This window comes from Colletotrichum navitas (genome assembly GCF_030913465.1).
Source record: "Colletotrichum navitas strain CBS 125086 chromosome Unknown LY79scaffold_11, whole genome shotgun sequence".
Taxonomy (NCBI): domain Eukaryota; kingdom Fungi; phylum Ascomycota; class Sordariomycetes; order Glomerellales; family Glomerellaceae; genus Colletotrichum; species Colletotrichum navitas.
Genome location: NW_026850557.1, coordinates 363,162 through 388,084, shown reverse-complemented (window position 1 = coordinate 388,084; position 24,923 = coordinate 363,162). Strand labels below are relative to the sequence as shown.

Here is a 24,923-nt window from a genome sequence, read left to right as displayed (position 1 = left end):
ATTGCGGGCTGTCTGTCCACTTCAGACCTTCCCCTTGAATTATCACCTGAAGATTCATTTGACGGTGTTGCCTGTATGTGAGCTTGACATTCAGGGGCAAGCAGCACAAGATGATTCTTCCCGGCGTTTTGCTATGGTGGAGGTGTGGGTGGCAGTTTTACAAAACGACGATCGCTAAAAATAATAATAAAGACACACACACACACACACACACACACACAGCAGGCAATAGTCGGTGGCGGCGGCGAATGGGTCTAGTCTCAGTCTCTGGAAAGTGAGAATGGTATATCTGTGCACTACAGTACAGTGCACTACTTAGGTACACTAGGTACATACCTGTACACAATGGACCTAAGTAAATAGGTAAGTAGTTTGAGAAGGCAACTGGAGTAGGAATGTGCAAAGGAAGCTGGTGAGATGGGAGCCGCAACTGGTAGGGAAGACATGAGCGTCTTGCAGCGATATCCCAGCGCACATTGGACCAAACCAAACAATAACGCCATGGAGACGGTACAGGTATTCATAGAGTTGCGACGAGTCGCGGAGGCCAAACAATGCCAACGACACGGGCGTGCTAGGGGCCACAACAAAGTAGCGTCGTGTGGACGTCATGTCCGATGAAGACGTGTGTCGTCCAAGCCGGGAATGATCAGCGCGTTGGCGGGGACTCTGACCTCAGACCTGTGCTAATCTCACATGCATCATGTGCTACTATGTACGGGCCGAGACTAGGTGGAAAGGTGCTGGCTGTATCCGGAGGTGATGTGACAAAGTCTCTTCCCTTCTGCTGAGCTACCTACCTAGTCAAGTACCTATAGCGGGACCTAGGTATCCGTATCTACCAATCCTTCTAGCACTTATGGATGGACAGGCAGGGACGGATATCTGGGTCCTGGTATAGATACCTAGATATCACACATGTGCAGATCTATACGCCCACTGTCCATGTCTGGGTCATAATTCTCACAGGGCTCACCTGCCGTCCACCTCGTCATTAGGTAGGATGGGGGCGCTCCTTTGACGGGGGGTTGCATTGCGGCCTCTGACTGGCCACGCCCACCCCCCGGCGCGGTGCGTTCCCCAGAAATGAGATGTGGCGCAAAGCTGAATGCTAATCTTGTATCGCACTTGTACCCTCTCATTCTCATGTCTTGCTTGGCCTCTAACCCGTGTCGCCGGAGCCTTTTCAAACAACTCTCGACAGCTCCCGGGCCTTCGCCTCCAACAATGAGGGGCTGGCAAGACTGATTCTCCGACCGGATCTTCAAGTCGCGTCCAGAAATCATACGAGCAAGGACTGGCAGCGGACCGACACAAGCGCGCAAGCGCCAGTCGGTGGTAATTACCTAGCCAAGTGCTACCAGATGTACAATCGAGACTTGCAGAAACCCGGTTCGCACGACTGGAATCCCCCCAAAGTCTGCAAAGACACACGCGCACACCTACCAACATTGTAATGTACGCTCCTGATGAGACAGGGACAGGGCAAGACCCCGAGACCCGCGGAAAAGCAGGGCACACGTACCAAGCGTGCAAGCCCAAAGCTCATGATTTTCTGGTTGAGACCCGCGACAGCACAACGGTGGTCTGTATTCATCAGCAAGCATCATCCTCTTTGGTTTATCTCTCATGGCCCTCCCCCCTCTCCCTTCAACGACCCAAATTCTCACGAAGCGGGTGGGAGCGACTGGCCTTTCTTGTATTCACCATGCGCTAAACCGAGGGCTTGGAAAGATTCGACATCGTAAACCCTCAGCAGAAAGACTACAATAGGTAGGAGGATAGGAAAGTAAAAAAAAAAAAAAAAAAAAAAAAAAAAAAAAAAAAAAAGTACCTCCCCTGTACCTTACCTTAGCTCTCTCACATCTCACCTCTCCTCATTCGAGCAGTGTGGTCTGCATTGGTGCAGACGTCATAGGGCCCATGTCGATTAGCAATCTAGCATCATCATCCCAACTGTCGGCGAGTCTGGACCCCTTTTCGATGCTGTCTGTCAACCAATCGCGCGCCCGCATCTCCCATTTGGTGTGGGCGCAATGTTCCCAGCAACGTGTCCTAGTGTACGGATATGTGCCCTGTACCTTTCGCTGGGATACGATGCTCCCGCTCCCTCCCTCTCTCTTTCTCTCTCACCACGTACTGCTTGCTCACTTGCCACCACTCACATGAGCACCCATCGATCGCCCTTCAAGATACCCAGTACACTAGTGCGGTTATCACCGTTTCGCAAATCGTGTCCCATCAGTGTCTTTGGTTTGCTTCTACACTAGTTGAGTTCGAAAGCAAGCAGTTTGAGATGCCAGCTCGAGCGTCGAGCAATTAAACTGGCACTGACAGCAAGCAGGATGCAAGGTTGGAGCTGACAGTACGGAGTATTTCCCCCAAGCCTCTCCCTCAGCTTTCTATACGCCTCCTCTGGTCCCCTTGTTGGTGGGCTTACTTTCGGGAATGACGTAGGGCCAGCCAACGCACGGTCAGGTACCCGTCGTCCTTTCAACTGACATTGTCGGCCGTGGCTCCTCGCAAGAGAAGAACCGGGCAGCTCACAAAGTATGCCGATTGGAGCCCCTCCTTTTCCCAAGTTGCGCGGTGCTGTTGCCCCCATGTAAACTCTACTATCGCGTTCGAGGGGCCTAGAACTGTTCCATCAACTCTGTTCGACTCATGCGCCCGACGGAGGAGTCAAGGCTTGTAATTGACCTGATTTCAGCGGTTCAATCGAGAGCCTGACCTTCGTCACAGGACGCGCAGCCAGCCTCCAGATGGGAGGCATCAGGCCGGAACGTAAACAACGGCAACCATGCTGAACAGTAAGTACGTCCTTGTCAGCATGGCCTTCTGAGGAACGCCGGCCGTACAACGTTCCAAGTTTTTCAGGTTGATATTCAAGCCGTTGTTGGCATGCCAGATCTTAGTCGGTATGCTAAGAAGCCGAGGGGGGAGTTGCTCGAGGGAGATGGATACCTACGATACTTTGCATTGGCATTATCGTGTATCCGGATGCACCTTCCCCTGTTCTCGGCCTTGCCATGCCAGTCCCTTTAGTTCGGTTCTCGCCGCGTAGCCCATGTGTGTCTTCCCCGTCCATGCTCCTGGGTGTGGAAATTTGAATCCGTACCGCGCCTTCCATGTTGGCAGGAGACGGAATTCCCGTAGAAGGCACACATGGGCTGCGCGGCAAGAAGCGACCAGCACGTGAGGTCCAAGTCTCGTGGGGGGTCTTGGTCGGCTCCATGCAAGTCTCTCCAGAATCAAGAATGGAAAGGGGAAAAAACGCACCAACGACCTTGCTCCCCCGTTCCTTCTTCAGCTTCAGCTCTGATCCGGTCTTGGCTGTTCCCAGGCTCCACGTCGCATTCCGGGCAAATTGCACTGGACCCTGTCCTGATCTGGGTATTCGATATCCGTACAACTACCTCTTCCTCAAGGCGGGAACGAGTACCTGTAGGTATACGCCTCCTCCAAATTTCCATTTTTGGCTCTGCTCCTCGTTGCCCGTCTTTCGCTGCAAAGACACGCCGAAATATGAAGCCGATGCGAATCTGCTCATGGGAAATTACCCACACGCCGCCGCTTATTGTCGCATTCTGCACTTTTTGCATTCTGGAAATTTTCCCATCCCTCCTTGTCCCCCGTCTGCGCCCCCATCCCATCCATCAATCCATCCGGCATTAACGACCGCCTTGATTTTTCTCCCTCGCCGATACGACGACAGGAACAAGACCGGTTTTTTTTTTTTTTTTTCTCCCTGGGAAATGACCATCCCATCAACCACTAGCGCTCGCCCAGCAATGCATTCGTCCCACTGACTAAAGCAGGGTCCTGGCCTCCCGCCACCGCCGCCATAACTACATACGGAAGATGGCAACATCAAATCAATAATACGGATTACCGGGCGGTCGCCTCGCCCCTCTTACGCTCGGCTACTTAGTTAGGTGATCGTCAAAAGCTGATATGGTGAAGAAAGATAGGTACACGGATAGCTGTCCTGCTGCCTGCGCCACCTCCTTCCAACGGCCGGTTTTCCGCGTCTACCCTGGGCAATTCTGGCTGCCCTACCGGAACCTCCTCGGCTAACGTCGTACTGAAATGAAGTACGTATCCAAGGCCTCTTGAGGTCGCACTGGTACACACCGCCAATGCCGTACACCGTTGTCGCCGATGACTTAACATTCCGCGTCCGCTAGCGCCTTCGTCAGGTGGAAATTCGGAGCGTTGCTCGCCTTTACTCGTGAAGCCGCCCGCCATCCTCCTACCTGAAGTCGTAAGTTGCTGCCATGGTGTCAAAGTTTTCTACTGGCCTCGATCCTCTGTTGCGTGATCAAAAGATACCCTGGCCAAGGTTACTCAAGTCCCAACCTACAGGGTTCTCGGTTCTCCGAGTGGGGCTGCCTACTAACTAGCTTGAACTCTGGCTTGTGGGTGTCACTCGTCAAGCGCATGTATCCATCCGCTTAGGACGACGTCGAAACATTCTGCAAGCCCCGGATCATCTTTCTCTCAGTCGAATCGACTCCTTCGCGAACGAGCTCAAACACCATGTGGATCCTCCTTACCCCTCCCTTTTCCTCAATCTTTAGCAGGTAATACCACGGAATACACGTTAGTGATTCGTCTTGAGAATGATCTGGTTTTTTCGTAATCCTACCAATACTGTCTGTCTACCTAGTTCATCTCGAGCCCTGTGACCCCCTTCATTTTCAGTACATTCTTTGTATAACTAGCAGTGTTTCCGTCCTCCCGGTGTTGGTCCCGTAATCACAGCGTCATCACTCTGAGAGCTTTCATTGGAGAACAAACGTCAACGTATCTTCGTTTGTTGGCAGCAGCCGTGCTTTCTGGGGATGCGTTGACTACAGTCTCTTCAATGGGGAATCAATCACCACCAAACCCACCACCTCGTCTTTGTCTCAAGTGAGACGGGACGCGCGCCGTCGTCCGTCGGCTGCTTTAACCGTCACGCCACATTTCTCAACCCATGCAGTGTTGCGCGGCGGTCTGCCCTCGTCCACTCAGTCAAGACGCGTGCACCTCCACGATCCCGCTAGTCAGCAAAAAGAAGCGAGTTTTCGAAAACTCTGCCTTTTTGCACCGAACCTTCATCCACAAGGGATGATGGGAAACTCAAGAGCCCAACTCGGCCGCCCGCCCGCCTTGGCTTGATTTGACTTACGGTGCAAATATCAAACCCCCTCTCTCCCCCCGCACCATAACGCCTATCGCAACCCCCCTTGGGCTCATCGAATGGTGCGCGCGCTGCCAGGCCTTTATCCACATGTCTCCCAGGAAGACCGTTCCAGCGCACACACCGATACTTGCAACGCAGGCGTCTATTGCGATCTAGAACACCTCTCATATCCACCGAACCCCACCACCCAACCCATCGCAGCACCTTTGGGACAGGGTCTCGATCTATGCTTTTCTGCCCCCTCGTCTCAAGCTCATTTGGCTTGGCGAGCAGTCTGTCAGTCTGACAAGTTGTCTCCGGTTTCTTCGCGCGTCCGTTGTCCTCACCTCTCCGTACGTATTTGTACACTACTGGCACTATTAGTTTCTCCGGGCCGGGTCTGGAGATGAATCGGACGGGAGCATTCAAAATGTGCCGACTTGGATTTCGGATGTCTGAGTTGACGGTTGAACCGAGTCAATCGAGTGTCTCGTCTCGTGTTCTGGTCGTGCAACTGCTTCTAGACCTGTTTTTGATCCAGCAACGTTAAACTTGGACGAGGCAATCGTCGCAGTCTCGCCTACTATCATTAACCGGAGACCGCTCCGCCAGGAGAGCCCCGCTAATACCCTGCACCCGATTCTCAAGCCGGATCGTCTCCAACATTGGAACATCGCCTGACTGACCTCAATGTGTTGTTGCACAAATGCAACCTCGCCTTAGTACCTGCCATTCCACGTCGCTTCCATTCGGCCCAGGCAGGGCGTTGAAGATTCGCCTATGCAAGTCATAGTTTAGGTATGGCCAGCGGAAGGAACCCACCAGCAGTGGATGAAGGCCACATCAGATGAGACATGGGGGCCCTCCAATGGTCACCAATTAATGCTCATGACACACGGAGAGTTCGGCGAACCCGTTGGCATTGCAAATACCACCCCGAACTTCCTGAAAATAGCCATGCATGGATAAGCCCGTTGGCCCGGCAGCCCTATCTATGATGTCAACGACTCTTCACGTCGGTTTTATCGTGTTCCTCCATGCTCTACAATCTATGCGTGCTACCTGTATTTGGAACACCTTGGCCGCTGTTGGCCGGGGTGGCGCGTGAGCGATCATGTGACAATCCCATGCGAGTCTTCTGAAAATGTCACCCTCCATACCTTTGCCAATCACATGAAGTGGAAGAGACGTCGGGTGCCGTCACAGCGGAACCGTGTCGCGGAGTCGTTGCTCCATGGTTTTTATCCGCCGACGAACTGTCCAAGTTGCCTACCTCGCCGAGTGTCGCCGAGGTCGCCGCCCGGTGTCATAACCGTCCACGGCCAGGTTTCTCGCCTGGAGTGGGGAGGGGCTCGTTTTGTTATGGGACGGACCTGATCCTGTTTTTGTTTTGTTTTTTTCCTTGCTTGTGCCCAAGAGCCTGGCCTTGTGCTTTTCGAGAAGTTTCTGGCTCGGGGCGAAGCGGGGAGGTGTGTGTCGGTGTGGCCTTGTGCAAGTCGCTCCCTGAGGTCGATGACCACGACCAAACCACCGGTACAGGGCGGGGTACCGATCGATGCCAGACGCGCCGCAGTCCTCGGCCGGTGGCGTTGTCGGGTGTGAGAGTTAACGGAGCGAGTTGGCCGCGATGTCCAACAACCCAACCCCCCCCCCCCCCCCCCCCCCCCCCTCCAGAGAAGGAAACTGTGCGAGTTGCCGTGACGCAATATTTAGATGAGGACTTGGATTCCGACTTAGCAGCAAATCCGGTTTGCACCCGGCTTTGCGTAAACAATCCACCTGTTCATCTTTTCGGATTAATTGTGTCGCTTCCAAAGTCACTATGGCCATGAGCCCGGTACGATGAGCTCGGGGCTTGATTGATCCCTTCTTTACGATGCTATGCTGACATCTGCCGCTCGCTGCTGTTCCTCTTAACAAAGTCGGGCCACTTATCCAGGTGTGTAGTGAGGCTATGCGTTCACACTGAATGGAATGATGTTCTAGCAGAATAGCCAGGTCACCCGCGTAATGACATGTATGCTACCCAGAAGAGCTCGGGAACGGGTTCTCTTCCAGCGTCATTCAATAGATCGCATCGGCTTTGTAATATGCGGATTCGTTTGCCAGGTCGCGAGATGGTGAGCAGCCACAGGCTTAGCAGCAACTGTTTATCGTGACGAAGCTCGTTACGCTGGTCTTGGTGCCAAATGGCATCCAACATCGGGTTGAAGGTACTGCCAGAAAGTCGTTCTGCAGCCTCTCTGATGCCCCTTACGTCGGGGCTGGCGTTTTCAGTCGATTCGACGGCATGAGTAAGTTCACGGGACTCCATCATGGTAATTACAAATCTAATAGTTACGTGAAGTCTACCGTACTACTGCAAGCTCACAACTCTAGCCAGCAATATTGTTCCCGAGATTTGCTAACATCGCACTCTGGATGGACGCGGACAGGTAATAGACACTAAAAATGACTCGATATACTGGGAACTAGACGAGACAATCACAGGAAACGCCTAATTCGTCGCTTTTCGGGTTTCTGCTAAAAGAAACGAAATATATCTGCTGCTGCCATATCTTCATATCTCAAATCCATGCCACTCGGGCCAACAACTCCTTCATATGGGGGACAAGAATGGCTTCTGATGCCGCTTTGACTTCTCTGCACTTTGAAAGCAATGCGGCAAGTAGAGGTGTTAAGGTGGTAAAGTAAACGTTTCCACGAGCATCCGGCACATGATACAGCTCTTCACGCAACAATCGACCTCATGGCAACCAGTCAGCATCGGCTGCGGGATTATGGCCAAGGATAACAGGCAGTGCATCTTTTCTACTGCCTCGCGGAGAGGCTGTCCTGAGCCAGTGACACGATACTCATACCCCGTGTGAGAATAGTCCAAAAGCTTCCTCGATTTGCCACAATCAGCCAAAATGGTCTTCAGGGCTTCAGAAGAGCTGCAACAGCAACAGGCTGACCATGATGCCCTTCATGATACAGTCGTGGAGGGAGATAGACGCAGAGACCCTGAATGATTTATTTGTCAGTCCTTGACCTCCCCTAGTCGCGTTTTAAACGTACCGGTCCGAGACGAGGAAGAACACCTCCGCTCATCCAGAGTTGTAGATACTCAGGGCTATCGTCCCCTTTTTTCCTCCACAGAAGCCAAAATCCACTTCTTTCGCGAGGTTGCAAGACTCGGAAGGGGCTCGTGAGATGGTAGCAAGTTCACAAGAGCATCTCGGTCCCGTGTTGAACCCTCCGACAGACCGTTCGGTTTCCAAGGAGCTTCTGGCAACCGTCCAGAAGGCAATCCCAAAGATTCGAGATTCAATTATTGCCTAGTACTGGTAGCATCAGCCTCGGGGCGTACTAAGTAAGCCAACACCACAGCTATCATCTTACTTCACCTCCAGGAAAGCGTTCCAAGCTTCCCAAGCTATGCGACAAAATTTGGCCAGAAAGACGGATACATCAAGACATGCAAGGTATTCGGCATCCATCACTGCCCGATGAGAGTCACATTATGCCAGAAATGCAGGTTCGGGCAAGAAAAACATAATCAGGGATGCATCCTGGGAGTCGGAGTTACAGATATTTATTACTTGGACGACCTCGCATGCCTGCATGGCTGTCACAAGTCAGCCATAGTCATTCGAAGCAAACGAGGCGGTATACCGACTATGCATATGCATAATGAAACATGGTTGATTGACGTAGAGCGAAGGTGGCCTATTGGCAAGCGTAACGTTGATCGACTATAAATCAGTGTGGCCAAGTTGCCCTGCCTTGTACACTGAACAAATATCATCTGAGGCCTCATTCGCATAAGACATGGCTGGGCCGCGTACGTCTTGTTAGGCGGGCGCTTCGACGGTCTAAATAAGACACAAATTCAGATTGTGCCGAAGCCACCGGGGCCAAATAGCATCCTACGTGGCACGATGAGTGTGAAGAACGAGCTCGCTCCCCAATGGCGATCGTGAGGCTAGCATATTAATGCGTTGGTCCAGCAGCAAGCAAGCACGTTGCATACGCCATCCACGAGCCTGCTACGCTGCTACGCAGAGTGCTCGACTAAGAGATGCACAACCGTTGAGACTACCACGAGCCGGAGGGCTGTGGGCTGGTGGTGGTCGAGGGGAAGGATGGTCCGAACGGCGCCACAGCCGCTGAGAAGTGACCGTGGCGGCCGGTGGTGGTGGTTGTCCACGGGGGCAGGTTCTCCCACGTGATGGAAGTCGCATCATTGCCGGACGATGACGCCAGCGCCTTGCCTGATTCGGCATAAGCCGATATCTTGCACCATACTACCTAGGTACCTAAATAGGTATTTAGGTACCTAGGGTATGTGTAGGTATGTAATCCTTCGATCCTGGACCTCGACGGTCTGGGCATTTGGAGATGCTACGAGAAGCGGCTGGACTCGCACGAGTATTGGGTTCAGGGAGGACGCGGTAAAAAAGCATTTGGGCTCTTATGAAATGTTGGGTTCGAGTAGTGTAAGCAGACAGAAAAGCTGTGTCGACCCCGTTCTTCCTCCGGCTGTCTGACAAAGTCCCTAACCATTGTGTCGCTGAAGAGGGCCCACTAGTGCAGATTGGTGGGTAGTGCAGTGCACTGTTTGTCATGCCTGCGGATCCTGAGCCATTGAATGGCGCAAATGCTCGGTCAGCAGGGCAGGCCGGGATGGAGCAGTGAGGATGAATGGGAAAGGGAAGCTTTCGCCATTCCAGCCCGTTGGTCTTTTTTTTTTTCTTCTTCTTTTTCTTTCTAAGGGTGCTTGGGCTTGCTAGGTACCTACCTACCTAGGTAATCCAGCCCAGTCGAGGCCTGGTGCACTGACCCAGCCATCGCACTTACACTTGCGCCCCGTGCCTGCACTAATCAGCTCTCTTCTACCCAGGTAGATACCTAACCTGTCTACCTACCTAGGTACCTAGATACCTAGGTGCTTTGTACTACCTACGTACCTACGTACTGAGACTGTGACGCTGCACTCCGCACCTGGCCCAAACCAACCCATGATTACGAGTCCCTCCCTCTCTCTCACTCCCGATGTTGCAAAACCCTCCTGGCTTCCCATCACTACCTCACTAATCGTGCTTCTTTTTACACGGCAGACATTCGCCCAGCTCCAACCTCCTCCGTTCTGTCTTATACCCTCTTGTTTTTATTTCTTGGCCCTGGGTCGAATAGCGTCGTTTTTTCGCAACATCCTTTTGTTGTTGTTATTGCCGGCCGCTGCCAGAAGTACATTCGCTTGTCGATGCTTTTCCCCATCCAGGCTTTAGTCCTTTTGCCGATCCACCTACGCAGCCAGTCTGCTTCGTAACAATAACCACCACCGCTACCACCGCTACCACCGCTACCACCACCCGCGGCCCTCATTCCCGATTTACTCCTCGAACTATATTGAACTTTCGCGTCCTATAAGGCCCTCATAAACCCCACGAGTACGACCATCGGTTCGCACCTCCTCCGAGACCCACATTGCCTGCATTCACGTCTGCGAAACAACAACCGCTCGAACCCCCCCCCCCCCCCCCCGAAAGAAACACGCCAGGCACGCCGTCGATATGCGTCGCCCCTCGGCAGACCTCACCGACCCTTCGCGCAACCTGGAGGAGTCGATCGGCTCGCCGTCATCAAACATGGATGCAGCAGATGTCAACTTGTCCATGCCCCCGACCTCCGACGATGACATCGATGATGCAGATGATGGCCGCATCTTCACCCCGCCTCCGCACATCGCCGCCCGCTTCTACCGTCCGTCCCAGGCTCGTCGCAAGGACTCTGCCGCCTCGTCACGCCGCAACTCCATCTCCTCTGCGCATTCCCGCTGCTCCTCGACCCAGGCCTTCAACCGCCATGGTGCCCCTCAGAGCAAGCAAATCGCACAGCACCTCCGGCGCACGTCCTTCCTCGAAGATCGAAAAGCACGGCTCGCAGATCGAGCTGCCCATGCTGAAAAGGTTCGCCTGAGAGCCGCTATGGCCAAGGCCACCCACCGCGATACCTCCCTCTCCGAAGAACGAGCCCTGGCTGCTCAGCAAGCCCGCGAGAAGAACCTGGCCGAAATAGTTGCCTCTTGTGCTGAGGAGGTCAAGAGGGCCAAGGCTGTGGCGGAGACCATGAAGGACAAGAGAGAACGCGAGCTCGTCAAGCTCCGCATACAGATGGAGGAGCGCCTGGCCGAGGCCGAACGCCGGCGGGTGGAGCTCAAGAACCGTAATGCTACCAAGAGGGCGCGAGGCCAGAGTTTGATGTCACGGAAGCCAGCCGAGGCGTCATCGAACGCGGCCGAAAGTGATGACACCCCGCTGCTCAGTGAGCACGACGCGGCCGCAAGGCTGCAATGGTGGTGGAGGAGCCTCCTGAGGAAGAAGGCCGTCGCTGAGTTCTCCGAGCTAGGGCTTACCATTGAAGGTGTGCGGGATACGTCCTTTGATGAGGTCCTGGAGCTCTTGGGCCAGGAGAAGGTGCTCGTACGCACCGCCCGCGTCCTGCGCATCTGTGGTTTGCAGGAGGGCGAGACAGGGTCGGTCGATGAGATGGCCGCCGTCCGTACATTCCTCAGCGCTTTCCTCATCTTGGGTCATCCCACCCAGGTTCTGAGCAACAAGGACGGCACGGGGGACAGGGAACAGGTTGGATTATTGCAGCCTCAACCGTTGCCCCGTAATGACCTTGCTAATCCTCAGCTGCAGGACCTCGTGACGAAAGCCCGAGATCTCCTAATATCTTTCGAGAATATCATGTCGCGGCTGACCGCTGCCAACAACTGCACCCCCCCGCCCACTCTGCGCATTGCACTGCCCGAGATTTATGCCACTTTTTACAACGCGTTCCTCGCCTGGAAGTCTCGCGATTCAGAGTCTCTCGTGCAGCTGATGCTCTTACAGTTCGTTGAACTGGACATGATCTTGCAGACGGTCCAGGAAAGCACCGACGACGCTGCCGCAGAGCAGTATCGGGAGAGCATCAAGAGCAACCAAGTCCAGCTCATTGTGCGGATCAAGAAGCTCGCCGGTCAGGAGAGGGGCAAGAAGATGATTGCAGACGCCGTCCGCAAAGCACGCAAGGCGCGGGCGGCCAAGAAACCCATTGGCGACATGAAGCCCCGCGTTGCAGAGAACGCTGCGGGGGAGGCCTCTGCCACTGCCGAGAGTCTCGTGTCTCCCGATTTGCAGACGCTAACGCCACCGCCGACGCCGGCCAAGGGACACACGAATCCGCAGCCCATTGAGATCAAACCCGGTTTCAGTGGCCTGCTGCCCGACAACAGGATTGTGGTTCATGAGCTCGCCATCAACCGAGAGTACCGTATTCCAGCCAGCGAGTATCGGGAGCACCGTACTGCCCTTCAGATACCCCTGTTCGCAGGCATGCGAGCTAGCATGGAGGAAGACAACCTTGACGCCAGCTTTGGCTACTTCATCGTTATGATGAGATACTTCAAAGACAACCTGCAGCGGCTGGTGAAGCCAGGCGCCTACATGCACAACACAATAGGCGAGATACTGGACACGGAGGTGGCCGAGCGCCAGTTCCAGATGGGCAGTTTCTCTTACGAGAAGTTCTTCGTCTCCATGGCGTCTCTCCTGCCCAAGTTGTGTGCGCCTTTCCGCGATGATGAGGCCAAGGACTTGGTCGATAACAAGCTCCAGAACGGAAGCTTGGTTGATCGGGTTGAGGCGTTGACGGAGTTTGTCGATCTGATGCTCTGCGACTACGTCAACTACATGTTCTCGACGGCAGCACCGCAGCTCATCGAGTCTGCTCCCGAGTACGAGAAGAGGAGGTTCGCTGCCGCCTTGGAGACGGGGCAGCACGGATTGGACGCTGCAGAGGTGGCGTGGCGAGCAGCACGCTCCAAGGTCCTGGCCGAAGCCCGCAAACGGGATCCCGAGGGTATCAACCACCCAAGGTCCCGGCCAACAGACGACAAGATTTACGCACAGCTGCTTGTCGACTGTTTTACCCAGCCAGCACCCATCGCCGTCGGTACGGTACCCGAGATGCTGGGCCTGGACTACAAGCGGATGACGCGTCTGTCCCTGGCCTCGCAGCGAATTGTCACGACGGGAGCCATTCTGCTACAGTGCAAGAATCTACTCAAGCGAGACGTACGCACACCGTGGAAGACGGAGGCAACGCGCATCACAGCGGTTCTCGAAGCGGACCACGAGAACATGGGTTCAATTGTGCAGGGCGTCATGGCGGCGCTCGAGGGCGGTCGGTCGATGCCAGCTGCAACCAAGACGCACCTAAAGGCGTTGGTGACCAAGGTGCTCAACGCGAGCCAAGACTCGATGAGGAAGAGCGTCGAACCGACGGAGCCGGTGTTGCGACTTCTCCTGGCCCGTCTCCGAGGCCACATGAATACCAGACTGACGGCAGGATCAGCCAAGGAGAAGCTCAACGCGGCGACGACGGCGCACGAGAAGCTCGCCGGGCTGGGCCTGGCCGAATTTGCGGTGCAGGTTCGGGAGATGCTGGACGAGATCTCCAAGGTCGGGGCCGTGGACAGAGCGGCTCACGGGTCGTGGTGGAACCAAGTGGCGGCCAAGGTGGCAGCGGAAGATGGGGCGGGCAACGGAAGCCCGTCTTGAGGTTACGGCGAATAGCACATATGGGTGGGCGCATGCATGCATGATACGATATACGGGTGGAGGGGGAGGATGAGGAGGAAGCATACTGCAGGACTTGACGATGTGATGATGTACTTGTTCGGGGATCGAATGGGACAGGAGTTACGGGTGGACGGGTTGGTCTCGATACATTTCGATAGCATTGTTTGAAGCGTTGAAGTTTAGGCGGGCTCACCAATGGGATGGAGTCTGCTGCCTGATGGACGACGACAGGAGGCGCACACATACATGAAGACATCAACTTGATGAAGAGGCACCGGGGAAGCGTTTGCGGGTATTTGGAAACGAACATGGGACGCTTCACACAATAATATGACGTACAAACGGAAGTAAGCATTGGTTTTTCAATCTCAGACTGGCTTTCACTGTTCAAGTGAGTTTTTCAGGGCAGTGTCGTGTACGGAGTACTCCAAGAATGATGCCGATGATGATGTTTGTACGAATACTGGGCGAGTGTAGGTCATTTCGCTTGTCGTCGGCATCTGCGAAAACCCAATGGACTTTACCTACCTAGGCAAGTAGGTGTATATATTGAGCATAAGCCACAACAGCCATGCACGCATGGATGGCTAGCTACCAGCCCCGTTTTCTGCCCCTCCCAGACAGCTAACACCCGCGCGGAACCAGCCGAGTCGACACGCTGGGCTCCAGAGATTTTCCCATATCCCTTTTGCCAACCGAAACGACGACGACGACGACAACGACGATAGGGCCAATCATTCAGGGCAATGGTCAGCCAGAGAGGTTGATTGACTATAGCCTGCCTCCAACCCACACAGCTTAGCTAGCTCTGGACCATATAGAGCTGTAGCGTTTCCGCCTCTCACGGCTTTCACGGCTTGCGGGCCTTCCGCGAGAGAGAGAGCAAGGAAGGATGAACCCAATCGGGCAGCTGCTGGCCGGGCGGTCGTGGGCGCGTGGGATTCCCGCCTTTCGCGGTCTCGCCCACCACAGCTCTGCATCACCACTGTTTACCTCCTTTTCTGTACAATCACTTGGCGATCCGGCTCTGTCCTTCACTTCATCTTTGTATAACATCTGTTTCACGCGTCGTTTCTCAGGCACATCCGTCGTCGGGACCGCTGCCACTGCCACTGCCACCGTCACTGCCAAAACCACCAACTTTCTCTCGTATGCCCCGAGTGTAGGGAGGATCGGTCGCGATGGCTTCGTTGCTGCGAGGTATGTCATGCGGCTCTCATTGTCTTTTCCATCCTTCCACACATCCATACACACGCACACCCGAATCCTTTATCCCCTACGCATTTTTGGGCTCCATAACGGATAGCAAAGGTTTAGCAATTCTCGGAAGAAGACACTTGTCTCTCTTTCTGTGCAAGAGTTTCCAAAGCCGAGCTCTTACCTAAACTACCTAAACTACCTAACATACCTACCTACCTACCTACCTACCTACCCATAGCGGAAGGTATCAGTGGCCAATATCTGGGTAATAAGTTCATATTGGTGGACACCCGTCAACCAAGCTTACTCATGAGTGGCCAGGCCCCAGAGACACCACTTTAACCAACCGACCTGACCCATGTAGGGGCCATTGTCTGCCCCTCGTTGCCCCTCAGCTCGGAGCATCACCATTGATTGATCCACCATCTCTCACACCTCTCTCTCTCTCCCTTCTATCATCAAAAAACGGACACCATCCCCCCCACCATTGCCGCTGCCTTGTGAATAATCCCAAGTAGGAAGGCCATACTTGTGGGGCTCTACCTCGGCTTTTTCTTCTTCTGCCTTCCCCATTGCTCTTGTCCATCAATACCGTGTCTCGGTCTTTCTTTGTCCTTGAACTGACATAAAACTTCCCGGCAGCCGCAGTCGACCCTCTTGTACCTTCCCCGCACCTTCCCACCACTGGAGCTGCCGCAACTACTGTTCGACCATCACCACATCCGACAAGGCCCTGTACGCCAGCAGAGTAGGCAACATGGCTGATCGCGAAGTCCTCCCCGAGTCCATTCGGCCCTCCCACTACGTCCTGTCGCTGCGTGACCTCAACTTCAAGGACTGGACGTACAAGGGATCCGTGACGTAAGAATCCACATCCCTTTGCCCCTCATTTGCAACCCTCGCCCCAGCTCAAGCTTCAGCTCCAGCTCCAATTCAGGTAATCTCCGACGCGCGAGCTCCTTTCTTGCTGACTTCCGTGGCCTCCCTACAGTATTGACGCCGAGGTTGTTAAGCCCACCAAGGAAATCGTCCTCAATGCCCTCGAGATCAAGCTTCTCAGCGCAAAGATCACCGTCGGCCACACAAAGTCGACCCAATCATGGGAGACCTCCAATTTCAGCTACGCCGACAAGCAGCAGCGTGCCACCATCACCTTCGACGAGGAGATCCCCCAGGCCCAGAAGGCCCTCCTCACCATCGAGTTCGAGGGAATCATCAACAACGAGATGGCCGGCTTCTACCGCAGCAAGTACAAGCCCACCGTCGAGCCCGCCAAGTCGGTGCCCCGCGACGACGAGTGGCATTACATGTTCAGCACACAGTTCGAGTCTTGTGACGCCCGCCGCGCCTTCCCTTGCTTCGACGAGCCCAATCTCAAGGCTACTTTCGACTTCGAGATTGAGATCCCCGACGACCAGGTCGCCCTCAGCAACATGCCCGTCAAGGACACCAAGAAGACCAAGGACGGCTGGCAACTCGTCTCCTTCGAGACCAGCCCCAAGATGAGCACTTACCTCCTCGCTTGGGCCGTTGGTGACTTCGAGTACGTCGAAGACTTCACCGAGCGCCACTACAACGGCAAGCAGCTGCCCGTCCGCGTTTACACTACCCGTGGCCTCAAGGAGCAGGGCCGCTGGGCCCTGTGGCACGCGCCCCGTATTATCGACTTTTTCTCCGACATCTTCGGCATCGAGTACCCCCTGCCCAAGGCCGACCTGCTCGCCGTCCACGAATTCACCCATGGCGCCATGGAGAACTGGGGCCTCGTCACCTACCGCACCACCGCTGTCCTCTTCGACGAGAAGACGTCCGAGGCGAGGTACCGCAACCGCGTCGCCTACGTCGTCGCCCACGAGCTGGCACACCAGTGGTTCGGCAACCTCGTCACCATGGACTGGTGGGACGAGCTCTGGCTCAACGAGGGCTTCGCCACCTGGGTCGGATGGCACGCGACCGATTACCTCCACCCGGAGTGGCAGGTTTGGTCTCAGTTCGTCAACGAGGGTATGGAGATGGCCTTTAAGCTTGACGGCATCCGCGCCAGCCACGCCATCCACGTGCCCGTCAAGGACGCCCTCGACGTCAACCAGATCTTCGATCACATCAGCTACCTCAAGGGCTGCTCAGCGATCCGCATGCTCGCCAACCACCTCGGCGTCGACACCTTCCTCAAGGGCGTGTCCAACTACCTCAAGGCCCACCAGTACGGCAACGCCAAGACCAAGGAACTGTGGGATGCCCTCGCTGAGGCCTCTGGCAAGGACGTCAACAAGCTCATGGGCCCCTGGATCTCCAAGATCGGCCACCCCGTACTGACCGTTGCCGAGGAACCCGGCCAGATCTCTGTCAAGCAGTCTCGCTTCCTGTCCACGGGCGATGTCAAGCCCGAGGACGACGAGACTACCTGGTGGATCCCGCTCGAGCTCGAGGGCAAGGTCGGCGCCAAGGGTGTCACGTCGCTGTCCCTAGAGAAGAAGGAGGACACGATCCGTGACGTCGACACCGAGTTCTACAAGCTCAACTCGGGCGCTTCCGGCTTCTACCGTGTCAACTACCCGCCTGAACGCCTTCTGAAGCTCGGCCAGCAGCTCGACCGCCTCAGCACTGAGGACAAAATCGCCATCATCGGCTCGGCAGCCGACCTCGCCTTCTCCGGCTACGGCACCACCGCTGCCCTGCTGTCCTTCGTCCAAGGCTTCGCCAAGGAGGATAACTACCTCGTGTGGAGCCAGGTCCTTGACTCCATCGCCCTCGTCAAGTCTATCTTCAGCGACGACGAGACCATCAAGAAGGGCCTTGAGGCCTTCACCCTAAAGCTTATCAACGACGTTGTCGCCAAGATGGGCTGGGACTTCCCCGAAGATGAGAGCTACCTCGACGGTCTTCTGCGCAAGAGAGTCCTCGTGACTGCCGGCGTTAACGGCCACGCTGGGTAAGTCCATGCTAATCCTACGTGCCTCACTGCTCGAGACTGACAAAAAAACAACACAGCGTAACCGAGGAGGCCACCAAGCGCTTCAACGCCTGGGTCGAGTCCTCCGAGTCCAACCCCTTGCATCCGGCTCTCCGGACCCCCGTCTTCCGCGTCGCCATCAAGAACGACACTTCCCGCGCCGTCGAGGCCCTCAAGAAGGAGTGGTTCACCACTCCGGCCATCGACGGCAAGGACATCTGCCTCTCCAATCTCGGCTTCGTCCGCGACCCTGAAATCATCGAGAAGACCCTCCTCCCCTTCCTCTTCAACAAATCCCCGCCCGCTCCCGCTTCGGACTCGGTCCCCGCCGCCGATATGCATACCCTCGGCTCCGCCCTCGCCGGCAACTCGGCCGCCCGCCAGCTGCAGTGGGATTACGTCAAGGCCAACTGGGATGCCTGTGTCGCCAAGCTCGGTAACCCCATCGTCGTCGATCGTTTCATCCAGGTCTCGCTCAGCAAGTTCACCGACTTCGCTACCGTAAACGACATTGAGGCCTTCTTCGCCGACAAGGACACAAGCGCCTTCAGTCGTACCCTCGAGACCGTCAAGGACAAGATTCGCGGTCGCGCTGCCTACCGCGAGCGCGACGCCGAGAAGTTGAAGGAGTGGCTCGTCGCCAACAAGTACGCGTGAGTCCATGGAGGGAGGATAATGGAGCCCGACAGAGTATAGAGGCCGTACAAGGCAGCCAGGCTGTAGCCAGCTCAGATGAAAGCTAGCTTTGTGACAACAAAAATTAAACTTGCGTTTTACCGTTGTCATGTCGGAGACTACCTAGACTGCGCGGGCCAGCTTGGGACGAATATGAAGTATACGTCATGGGGCCTCACCGCCGACCCTGTCGCTGGGTGAATGCGAGCGAGTGGGACGGGCGCCTCTCAGGTGGGTGCAGACACAGTACTTGACAAGGAACCGGGACGTGCCAGCATGGGAAAGTGAGACGGACAGATTCATAATATTATGTATACACTCGGGATGCCAGGCAGCCTACACCTCAGCAGATCCGTCCGGTCCATCCTCTCGTTTCCGAACCAATTTACGCTTTGCAGAGAAATCACACTCATCCGTTCATCGATCCATGCCTGTCCCCAAGGAACCTCGGGCGGGCAACAGGATGCGAGAAATAAACCCCTCTAAACGCCGTAAACCCAAGTAGCCCGGTGCATGTCCCCATACCGTATACATGCCTCACTTCTCCTTTTCATTCCTCCATCGTCTTGGTTTTTCGTTTCCCTTGCCTTACAACAACTTGCGACTGTGTCATGAAACGGTAGGGGCTACTTCGTTTGGGTAATATAGCAAAGCACGCCCATGGGCATGTGCCGTGGTAACACCTCCGCTGGATCAGCCTTGAAATGCGGCACGGCGGAGGTTCTGCATCATCCTCTCCACGAGCGCTGTCGAGTCCGCCGGGACTTCTGGAAGAGGCACTTCTCCCTCAGGAGCTCGCTGTGATGCGTGATTCGGAGCCGTGTTCTGCATGGGTCCCGACTGGTGCTGCTGGTACTGTGTCTGGTTTTGGTGCTGTACCGGCTCTGCATGTTGTCCTGGCGAAGGTGCATAACCCTGTGGTTGATATGCTGGCTGTTGCCTCGCCTGCTGCGCTGCCCCCCAACACGATCCATGGTTCTGGTAAGGTGGCACACCAGTGGCCTGTGGCGCTGGCGACGGCATCGACTGGTGCGAATGTGTCGTAGGCGTTGGTGGGTTCATGCGTGGCTGCGTAGCAATTTGTGCCAAAATCTCTGCCGGGTTCAAAGCATGATGCTCAGAGGGGGGTTGCCTCACGGGTCCTGAGAAGTGCTGATGGACCGATGGTGTCGTGAAGGCCTGGTTATGATTATAAGGGGGCTGATTGAGCTGAGCTGGCTGTCGAGGGAATGCCGTAGTCAAGGACTGATTTGTGAATGGCATCCGAGAAGTGCTGGTTGGCACGGGTGTGTCCGGTACCGGTACAGGAGTCTGAGAGACCTGAGGCGCCTGCTGTATCATGGAACCATTTGAGGTCGTCGCTGACTGCGAGGGAGGGTTGACCTGGCTCGAATGATTCTGGGAGTTGGGTGCTGGCGTGCCGCGGGCAAAGTCCTCAGCCGGGCCAGAAGTTTGAGATGGACCGACGTCCTGCGACTTCGCCTCAGTTTTTTGCGAACTGGCCTTGGACGGGGTAGCAGCCGAGGGCAGCTTGCCCATGGCTGCAAGGTACTTGGCAGGCAGAGGGACTGGGGTTTGTTTCTCGGGAATCTATGGTACGGTTAGTTTGGAATCGAATAAGAGGCTACGACGAGACTCATGAAGTGATTTTACCTTGTATTGAACCTTTGGCGCAGCAGGTTTTGCTGCGGCTTGCGGTTTTGCCTGGTTCAGTGGAGGTTGAGTAGCCGAAGCAGCAGGGTGTGATTGTTGCGAAAGTGGCTGCGGGAACTGTTGCTGCGCCGGTTGAGACGGAGATTGTGCAGAATGTTGAGGCTGATTTGTCCAAGTTCCGTACTGTGGCCTAATTGCTGGATGTAGCGGCGTCGACTGTGACTGCTGCGTACGCCAAGCATTTCCATGACCGTTGGATGCGGACTGAGCGCCGTTCGCTACGGGTGACGGAGACATTGATGCAGAATATTGCAGTCTTGCGCTATCTTGGGACGCCTGTTGGGCGGGCGACAAGTACGACGGAGCTGTTGTTTTCACGCCGTACATGTCGACAGAGCCTTGGGGCATTGTGTTTGTCAGTGTATTAAAGTAGGGCCCACTGTAACCTGTCGCCTGTGGACGAGCGGGTGGGTTTGGTGTCGAGGCACCTCCCTGGATGGAACCTTGTCGGTTCTTGAAAAATGCCTCTGGGGACGTTCGCATGAGATGAGCTCGCAGATTGCCTTCATACCCGTTGGTAAACCCGCCCCAAGGGGCGTATGGGGTTCGGTACGTCTTCGAGTCTCTAGGAAAGTGTAAGTACCATGATAAAGAAAAAAAAAGAAAAAAAAAACCGCGGTGGAGCTATGGAGGTCTAACCTGTTGTGGTGTACTTGGAAGAAGGCGTACTTCATGGCGACGGAAGGCGTGGGTGCAGCCGAATACCTGCGGTGAGTCTGCTGACCCGAGCCATGCGAGCCGCCATGAGGAAGTTGCGGCTTAGAGCTCTGTGTCGGCGTCGCCCACGTTTGCTGCGTTGTTCGTACGCCACCTGCCGGCTGCGAACCCGGTGTAATGTACGGGCTTACCCTCGGCATCGCATTCGGACTTTGATGGTAGCCTTGTCCGGCAGGGTTGGCGCGAGGGACATACTGCTGGTGGACATCAGGCATATACTTTTGCTGGACGAATGGAGGACCCGCTGTTGGGTATCGGGGATCCGATCCAAAATGCAACTGCTGTCCCATAGGGCTTGGAGATGGAGAGGCTGTCGGTGTGAGCTTCTGTGTGGCAAAGGATTCCGCGCCAGCGTAGTGTGTCTCAAGAGGCTTTCTCGGTTTATAGACGTATGGCTTCTCTGATTTGAACTCATTTTGGACTACCGGTCCTGGTGCAGCTACGGGTGGCGGCTGGGAGGGTATAGCGGACACCCTACGATGCGTCGTGTTTGCAGTGACAGGCTTGGGGGGCTTCGGAATGGTGTCGAGGAAGTTGCTCTTGGGGTTATGCAGCTCTTTGACAGGATCTTCGGAATACTGCGCCTTCGCCTCCGTCGATGTCTTGCCCAAGTAGTGCCAGACTTGGTTGTCTTTCGCCAGGTCAACCTTGGCCTGGTTCGGGTTGGCACATTCGGCGCATGGGTGAAACTCTGCCCACGTGTAACCTTCGACGAAAGGAGCGTCTTTCCGGGGAATTTCGTCAGCAGGACGCTTCGCGTTCAGTTGGTCCTTGGCTTTCTGCGAAGACGGCATCGGGATTGCCTTGGGCGATGCCTTAGGGAGGTGGAAGTCGGACGGGTCGGGCAGCAGCAGCCATTTCCACTCAACCTCGAGACGATCACTGATTTGTGTTAGTCTTAGCTCATTCAAACTACTCGAAGAACCATACCCGTTGGGAATAATGTCGAGAAGCAGCATCTGCTCGTCCGAGCGGTTCTCCACCACAACGCCAGCAAATATGTCGCCTTTGAAGTACTGCAGCTGACATATCTCTCCCTTCTTCAATGTTGCCGCACCGTCCCGTACGCGAGTGTCATCTTCCAGGGCATCGCCATCGTACTTCCTATCACGCTTGGTGCGGTGGAAGCGACAACTAAACTCGAACGCTTGCTCCTTGTATTCTGTTCCATCCTCACCAAAGACCGGAACTTCGGCCTCTTCGACGAAGACTCCTGCCGCTGCCGCGCAAGTTGCGTGGTAGGCTCGAGCACACTTCTTCTGGGAACACTGGAAGCAGGCGCCCTTCTTGGATCGGCAGTAGAGACACTTGAGATCCAGGCGTTCCTTGCTGATGTGGGCAACGTTGGCGATCACCTCCTTGTCGTCTACCGTGTCGATATACGTCTCGGGGAGGTAAAGTGCACACATACGATGGGCTTTCCGGCCATCGTCTGTCGGCAAAATCTCCGCGCCGGGAATGTCGTTGGGGCAAAGGCAGCAGATTGGCTCCGCGCGCGTTTTGACCTTGAGGCGGATTTTCTTGACCTTCCTCTCGCCATCCTTATCTCCAGTCGCACGTTTCCGCTTCCGAGCAGGCTTTATAACCCCGTTGCTATCAGGCGGCGACGGAAGACCAGTGGCATCGTCCTCGTCCTCGTCCTCATCTTCTTCGTCCTCTTCGTCTTCGGTCTCCTCATACTCGGGAGTCGGCTCGCCGCGGAGCTTCCGTTCAATGTCATACACATCGACCCAAACACTGTCCTGTGCCTGGGCGCATTCGCAACGCTTGGCGATCTTGCCCATGGGGAGCCACGAATCAAGCGCAAAATTGACAGCCTCGGCGCAGTTGTAACCAAGGTTGTAGCCGGAGTGGTAACCATAAGGATACGTAACAACAAATTCACCCGGATACGAGACGCACTTGTTGACCGTGATGTTGTAGTGCTGCTTCAGATGTGATGGAGATATCAGGAATCCCTTGTGGCGGAGGAATTGATCACAAGCCTTGGCGTCGGTAGGCCAGATGTTCTTCATGGCAGCTTCAAAACGACGAGCATCAGCCTGCGAGATGCTGTACCATTGTTTCGGAGCGCCGAAGTGAAGATAGTTGATGCTGTAGAGGTCGACGTCCTCCAAGTGCCACGCAAATGTGGCCTTCCACATACCCAAGTAGAGGTAGGCCGTATTGACACCGGGAACCTTTGTGCCAAGAACATCCAGTAGGTTTGGAAGCTTGTTCAGATTCCAGATTTCCGTTGACTCGTGGAAGAGTGTGCCCATGAGATCTGCGCCATACAGCGGCGGGGCGTAGGTAAGGGTTTTCCAGTATATCCTTTCCAGCTCTTCGCAGCGCTCCGGCGTATAGTCGGACACGTCCATCTGATAGTCGAAATCTTCAAATGCTTTTTCGTCAATCATTGCGGAGCCTTCTCTCTTACTGTACTTCCGACGAGCCGAGACGCTCTGGGTCTTTGGCTTTGCGGGCCTGACGCCACCCATGCGACCCATTCTGCCCAACACGCGTGGCTCTTCTTCTTCTTCCTCTTCATCCACGTCCATTCCCGGATCCTCCACTGAGTTGACCAGCTCTTCTTTCTTCACCTCGACGTCGACGTCCGGCTTAGGTGATATCGGGGTCATCGGGCGCTTCTCGTCTTCTTGCTCGTCATTTTCCTCATCTTGGCTCTTGCCCTTGGCTTTCCCGCGCCGCGGTCGACCTCGCCCCTTCTTCTTAGAACCGGACGAGCTCGATTTTGCCTCAGCACGAGGTCTGGCAGCGGATCGGGGCTTCGGCTTCTCGACATTGGCTCGGCGCTCGCCTCGCCTCGCAGGGGGCTGATGTTCGCTCTGGTCGCAGAGTTGCCGCCACTGCGGCAGGTTATAGGATCGCTGATGGAGAATATTGACTTGTCGATATGTTCCATTCGACCCCATTATATCTTGCTTAATGGGTTCCCTGACCCTGATCTGCTTCACCAGGTCATCGAGTCTCGGGAGGGATTCTTTCCACTCGGAGGGAGGGATGATTTTGACGATGCCGGACTTCATTCCATAATGATCGACCTTGGTCATCTACAAGCGCATTCGGAGTCAGTCACGGATGGCACAGGAAGGGGATGCACTGGGAGACTGGGAATGCGTACGAATAACTTGAAGTCCTTGAACTGGTGCATGGTCGGCTTGAAGACAGGGACGGTCCCGGACCAGTGATCGGGAAGGACCTCGCCAATGTCGTCCTCGACAGGAGCCTCATCTTCTTTTGCCGTCGCAGAAGGGTCAACGGCCTCCTCGTCGAGGTCGCTAAGCTCCGAATCGCTGGCTTCCGACTTGTGCGCATTATTACTGTTGGGTGGGGAGTGGAGGAAGGCGGGCTTCGCACATTCTATCTGACCAAGCGCGGGTTCCTCCTGGTCGTGGTCGGCAGTCTTGGCTGGTTGCGCCGGCACAGTCACAGGCTCCGGGACTGGAGCGCTGGCAGCGTCGGTCGACATCATGAAGGAGACTACATGCGACCGTGCATGCGGCTTCGGATTTTTTGGGTTGCACCTCTTGAAGATGGTAGAACTGTAAGTGAGTGGTGCGCGGGTTGGTTTGGCTCAAGTGGCCAAAAATATGAGGTGCAGACGTCTGTCTCGTCGGGTGCGGAGAATAGGTTCGTTCGTTTGGTTATCAGATTCTGCGGGGGGAAGGTGGTTGGCCACTGTAGGGAACAGCAGGAAAGTGCTCTCTGGCTGGGCCAGCTCGCTAAAATGGGCCGATATTTGGCGAATCTGGGCTGATTGGAAAGGGCCAAGGTTGCGAGGGAGTGTACCTCCCAAGGTTGTCCTCGTCCTGCTGCTCTACACCTTTGCACAAATACGAAAATAATACCTTGACCAGCTTCGTAGAATAAGTACAGTCAG

The 24,923-nt window shown here is 55.2% G+C and overlaps 6 protein-coding genes across 6 annotated transcripts; 4 read left to right on the top strand and 2 right to left on the bottom strand.

Moving 5' to 3' along the window:
- The first annotated feature begins 2,815 nt into the window (after nucleotides 1-2,815).
- Nucleotides 2,816-3,876, top strand: LY79DRAFT_50412 (uncharacterized protein). Its single transcript, XM_060553479.1, has one exon. It carries the CDS (start codon nucleotides 3,129-3,131, stop codon nucleotides 3,807-3,809), a length of 681 nt encoding a protein of 226 aa, XP_060417502.1. The 5' UTR covers nucleotides 2,816-3,128; the 3' UTR covers nucleotides 3,810-3,876.
- Nucleotides 3,877-9,903: 6,027 nt separating this feature from the next.
- LY79DRAFT_543802 (uncharacterized protein) lies at nucleotides 9,904-10,696 on the top strand. The gene has a single exon (XM_060557077.1). It carries the CDS (start codon nucleotides 10,171-10,173, stop codon nucleotides 10,438-10,440), a length of 270 nt encoding a protein of 89 aa, XP_060417501.1. The 5' UTR covers nucleotides 9,904-10,170; the 3' UTR covers nucleotides 10,441-10,696.
- A 29-nt stretch (nucleotides 10,697-10,725) lies between these two features.
- LY79DRAFT_701272 (IQ calmodulin-binding domain-containing family protein) lies at nucleotides 10,726-13,761 on the top strand (the record flags this gene model as incomplete). Its single annotated transcript, XM_060564921.1, has 1 exon — nucleotides 10,726-13,761. The coding sequence occupies one exon, from the start codon at nucleotides 10,726-10,728 to the stop codon at nucleotides 13,759-13,761; it is 3,036 nt and encodes a 1,011-aa protein (XP_060417500.1).
- A 699-nt stretch (nucleotides 13,762-14,460) lies between these two features.
- LY79DRAFT_543799 (uncharacterized protein) lies at nucleotides 14,461-15,100 on the bottom strand. Its single transcript, XM_060557076.1, has one exon. The coding sequence runs from the start codon at nucleotides 15,028-15,030 to the stop codon at nucleotides 14,581-14,583; it is 450 nt and encodes a 149-aa protein (XP_060417499.1). The 5' UTR covers nucleotides 15,031-15,100; the 3' UTR covers nucleotides 14,461-14,580.
- Nucleotides 15,101-15,739: 639 nt separating this feature from the next.
- On the top strand, nucleotides 15,740-18,592 carry LY79DRAFT_587894 (peptidase family M1; the record flags this gene model as incomplete). Its single annotated transcript, XM_060560840.1, has 3 exons — nucleotides 15,740-15,843; nucleotides 15,974-17,914; nucleotides 17,974-18,592. 3 exons carry the CDS (start codon nucleotides 15,740-15,742, stop codon nucleotides 18,590-18,592), a joined length of 2,664 nt encoding a protein of 887 aa, XP_060417498.1.
- A 711-nt stretch (nucleotides 18,593-19,303) lies between these two features.
- LY79DRAFT_508888 (JmjC domain-containing protein) lies at nucleotides 19,304-24,515 on the bottom strand (the record flags this gene model as incomplete). The annotated part of the gene is made up of 5 exons (XM_060553996.1): nucleotides 19,304-20,200; nucleotides 20,264-20,888; nucleotides 20,993-21,922; nucleotides 21,971-24,093; nucleotides 24,165-24,515. The coding sequence occupies 5 exons, from the start codon at nucleotides 24,513-24,515 to the stop codon at nucleotides 19,304-19,306; spliced, it is 4,926 nt and encodes a 1,641-aa protein (XP_060417497.1).
- Between the last annotated feature and the right edge of the window lie 408 nt (nucleotides 24,516-24,923).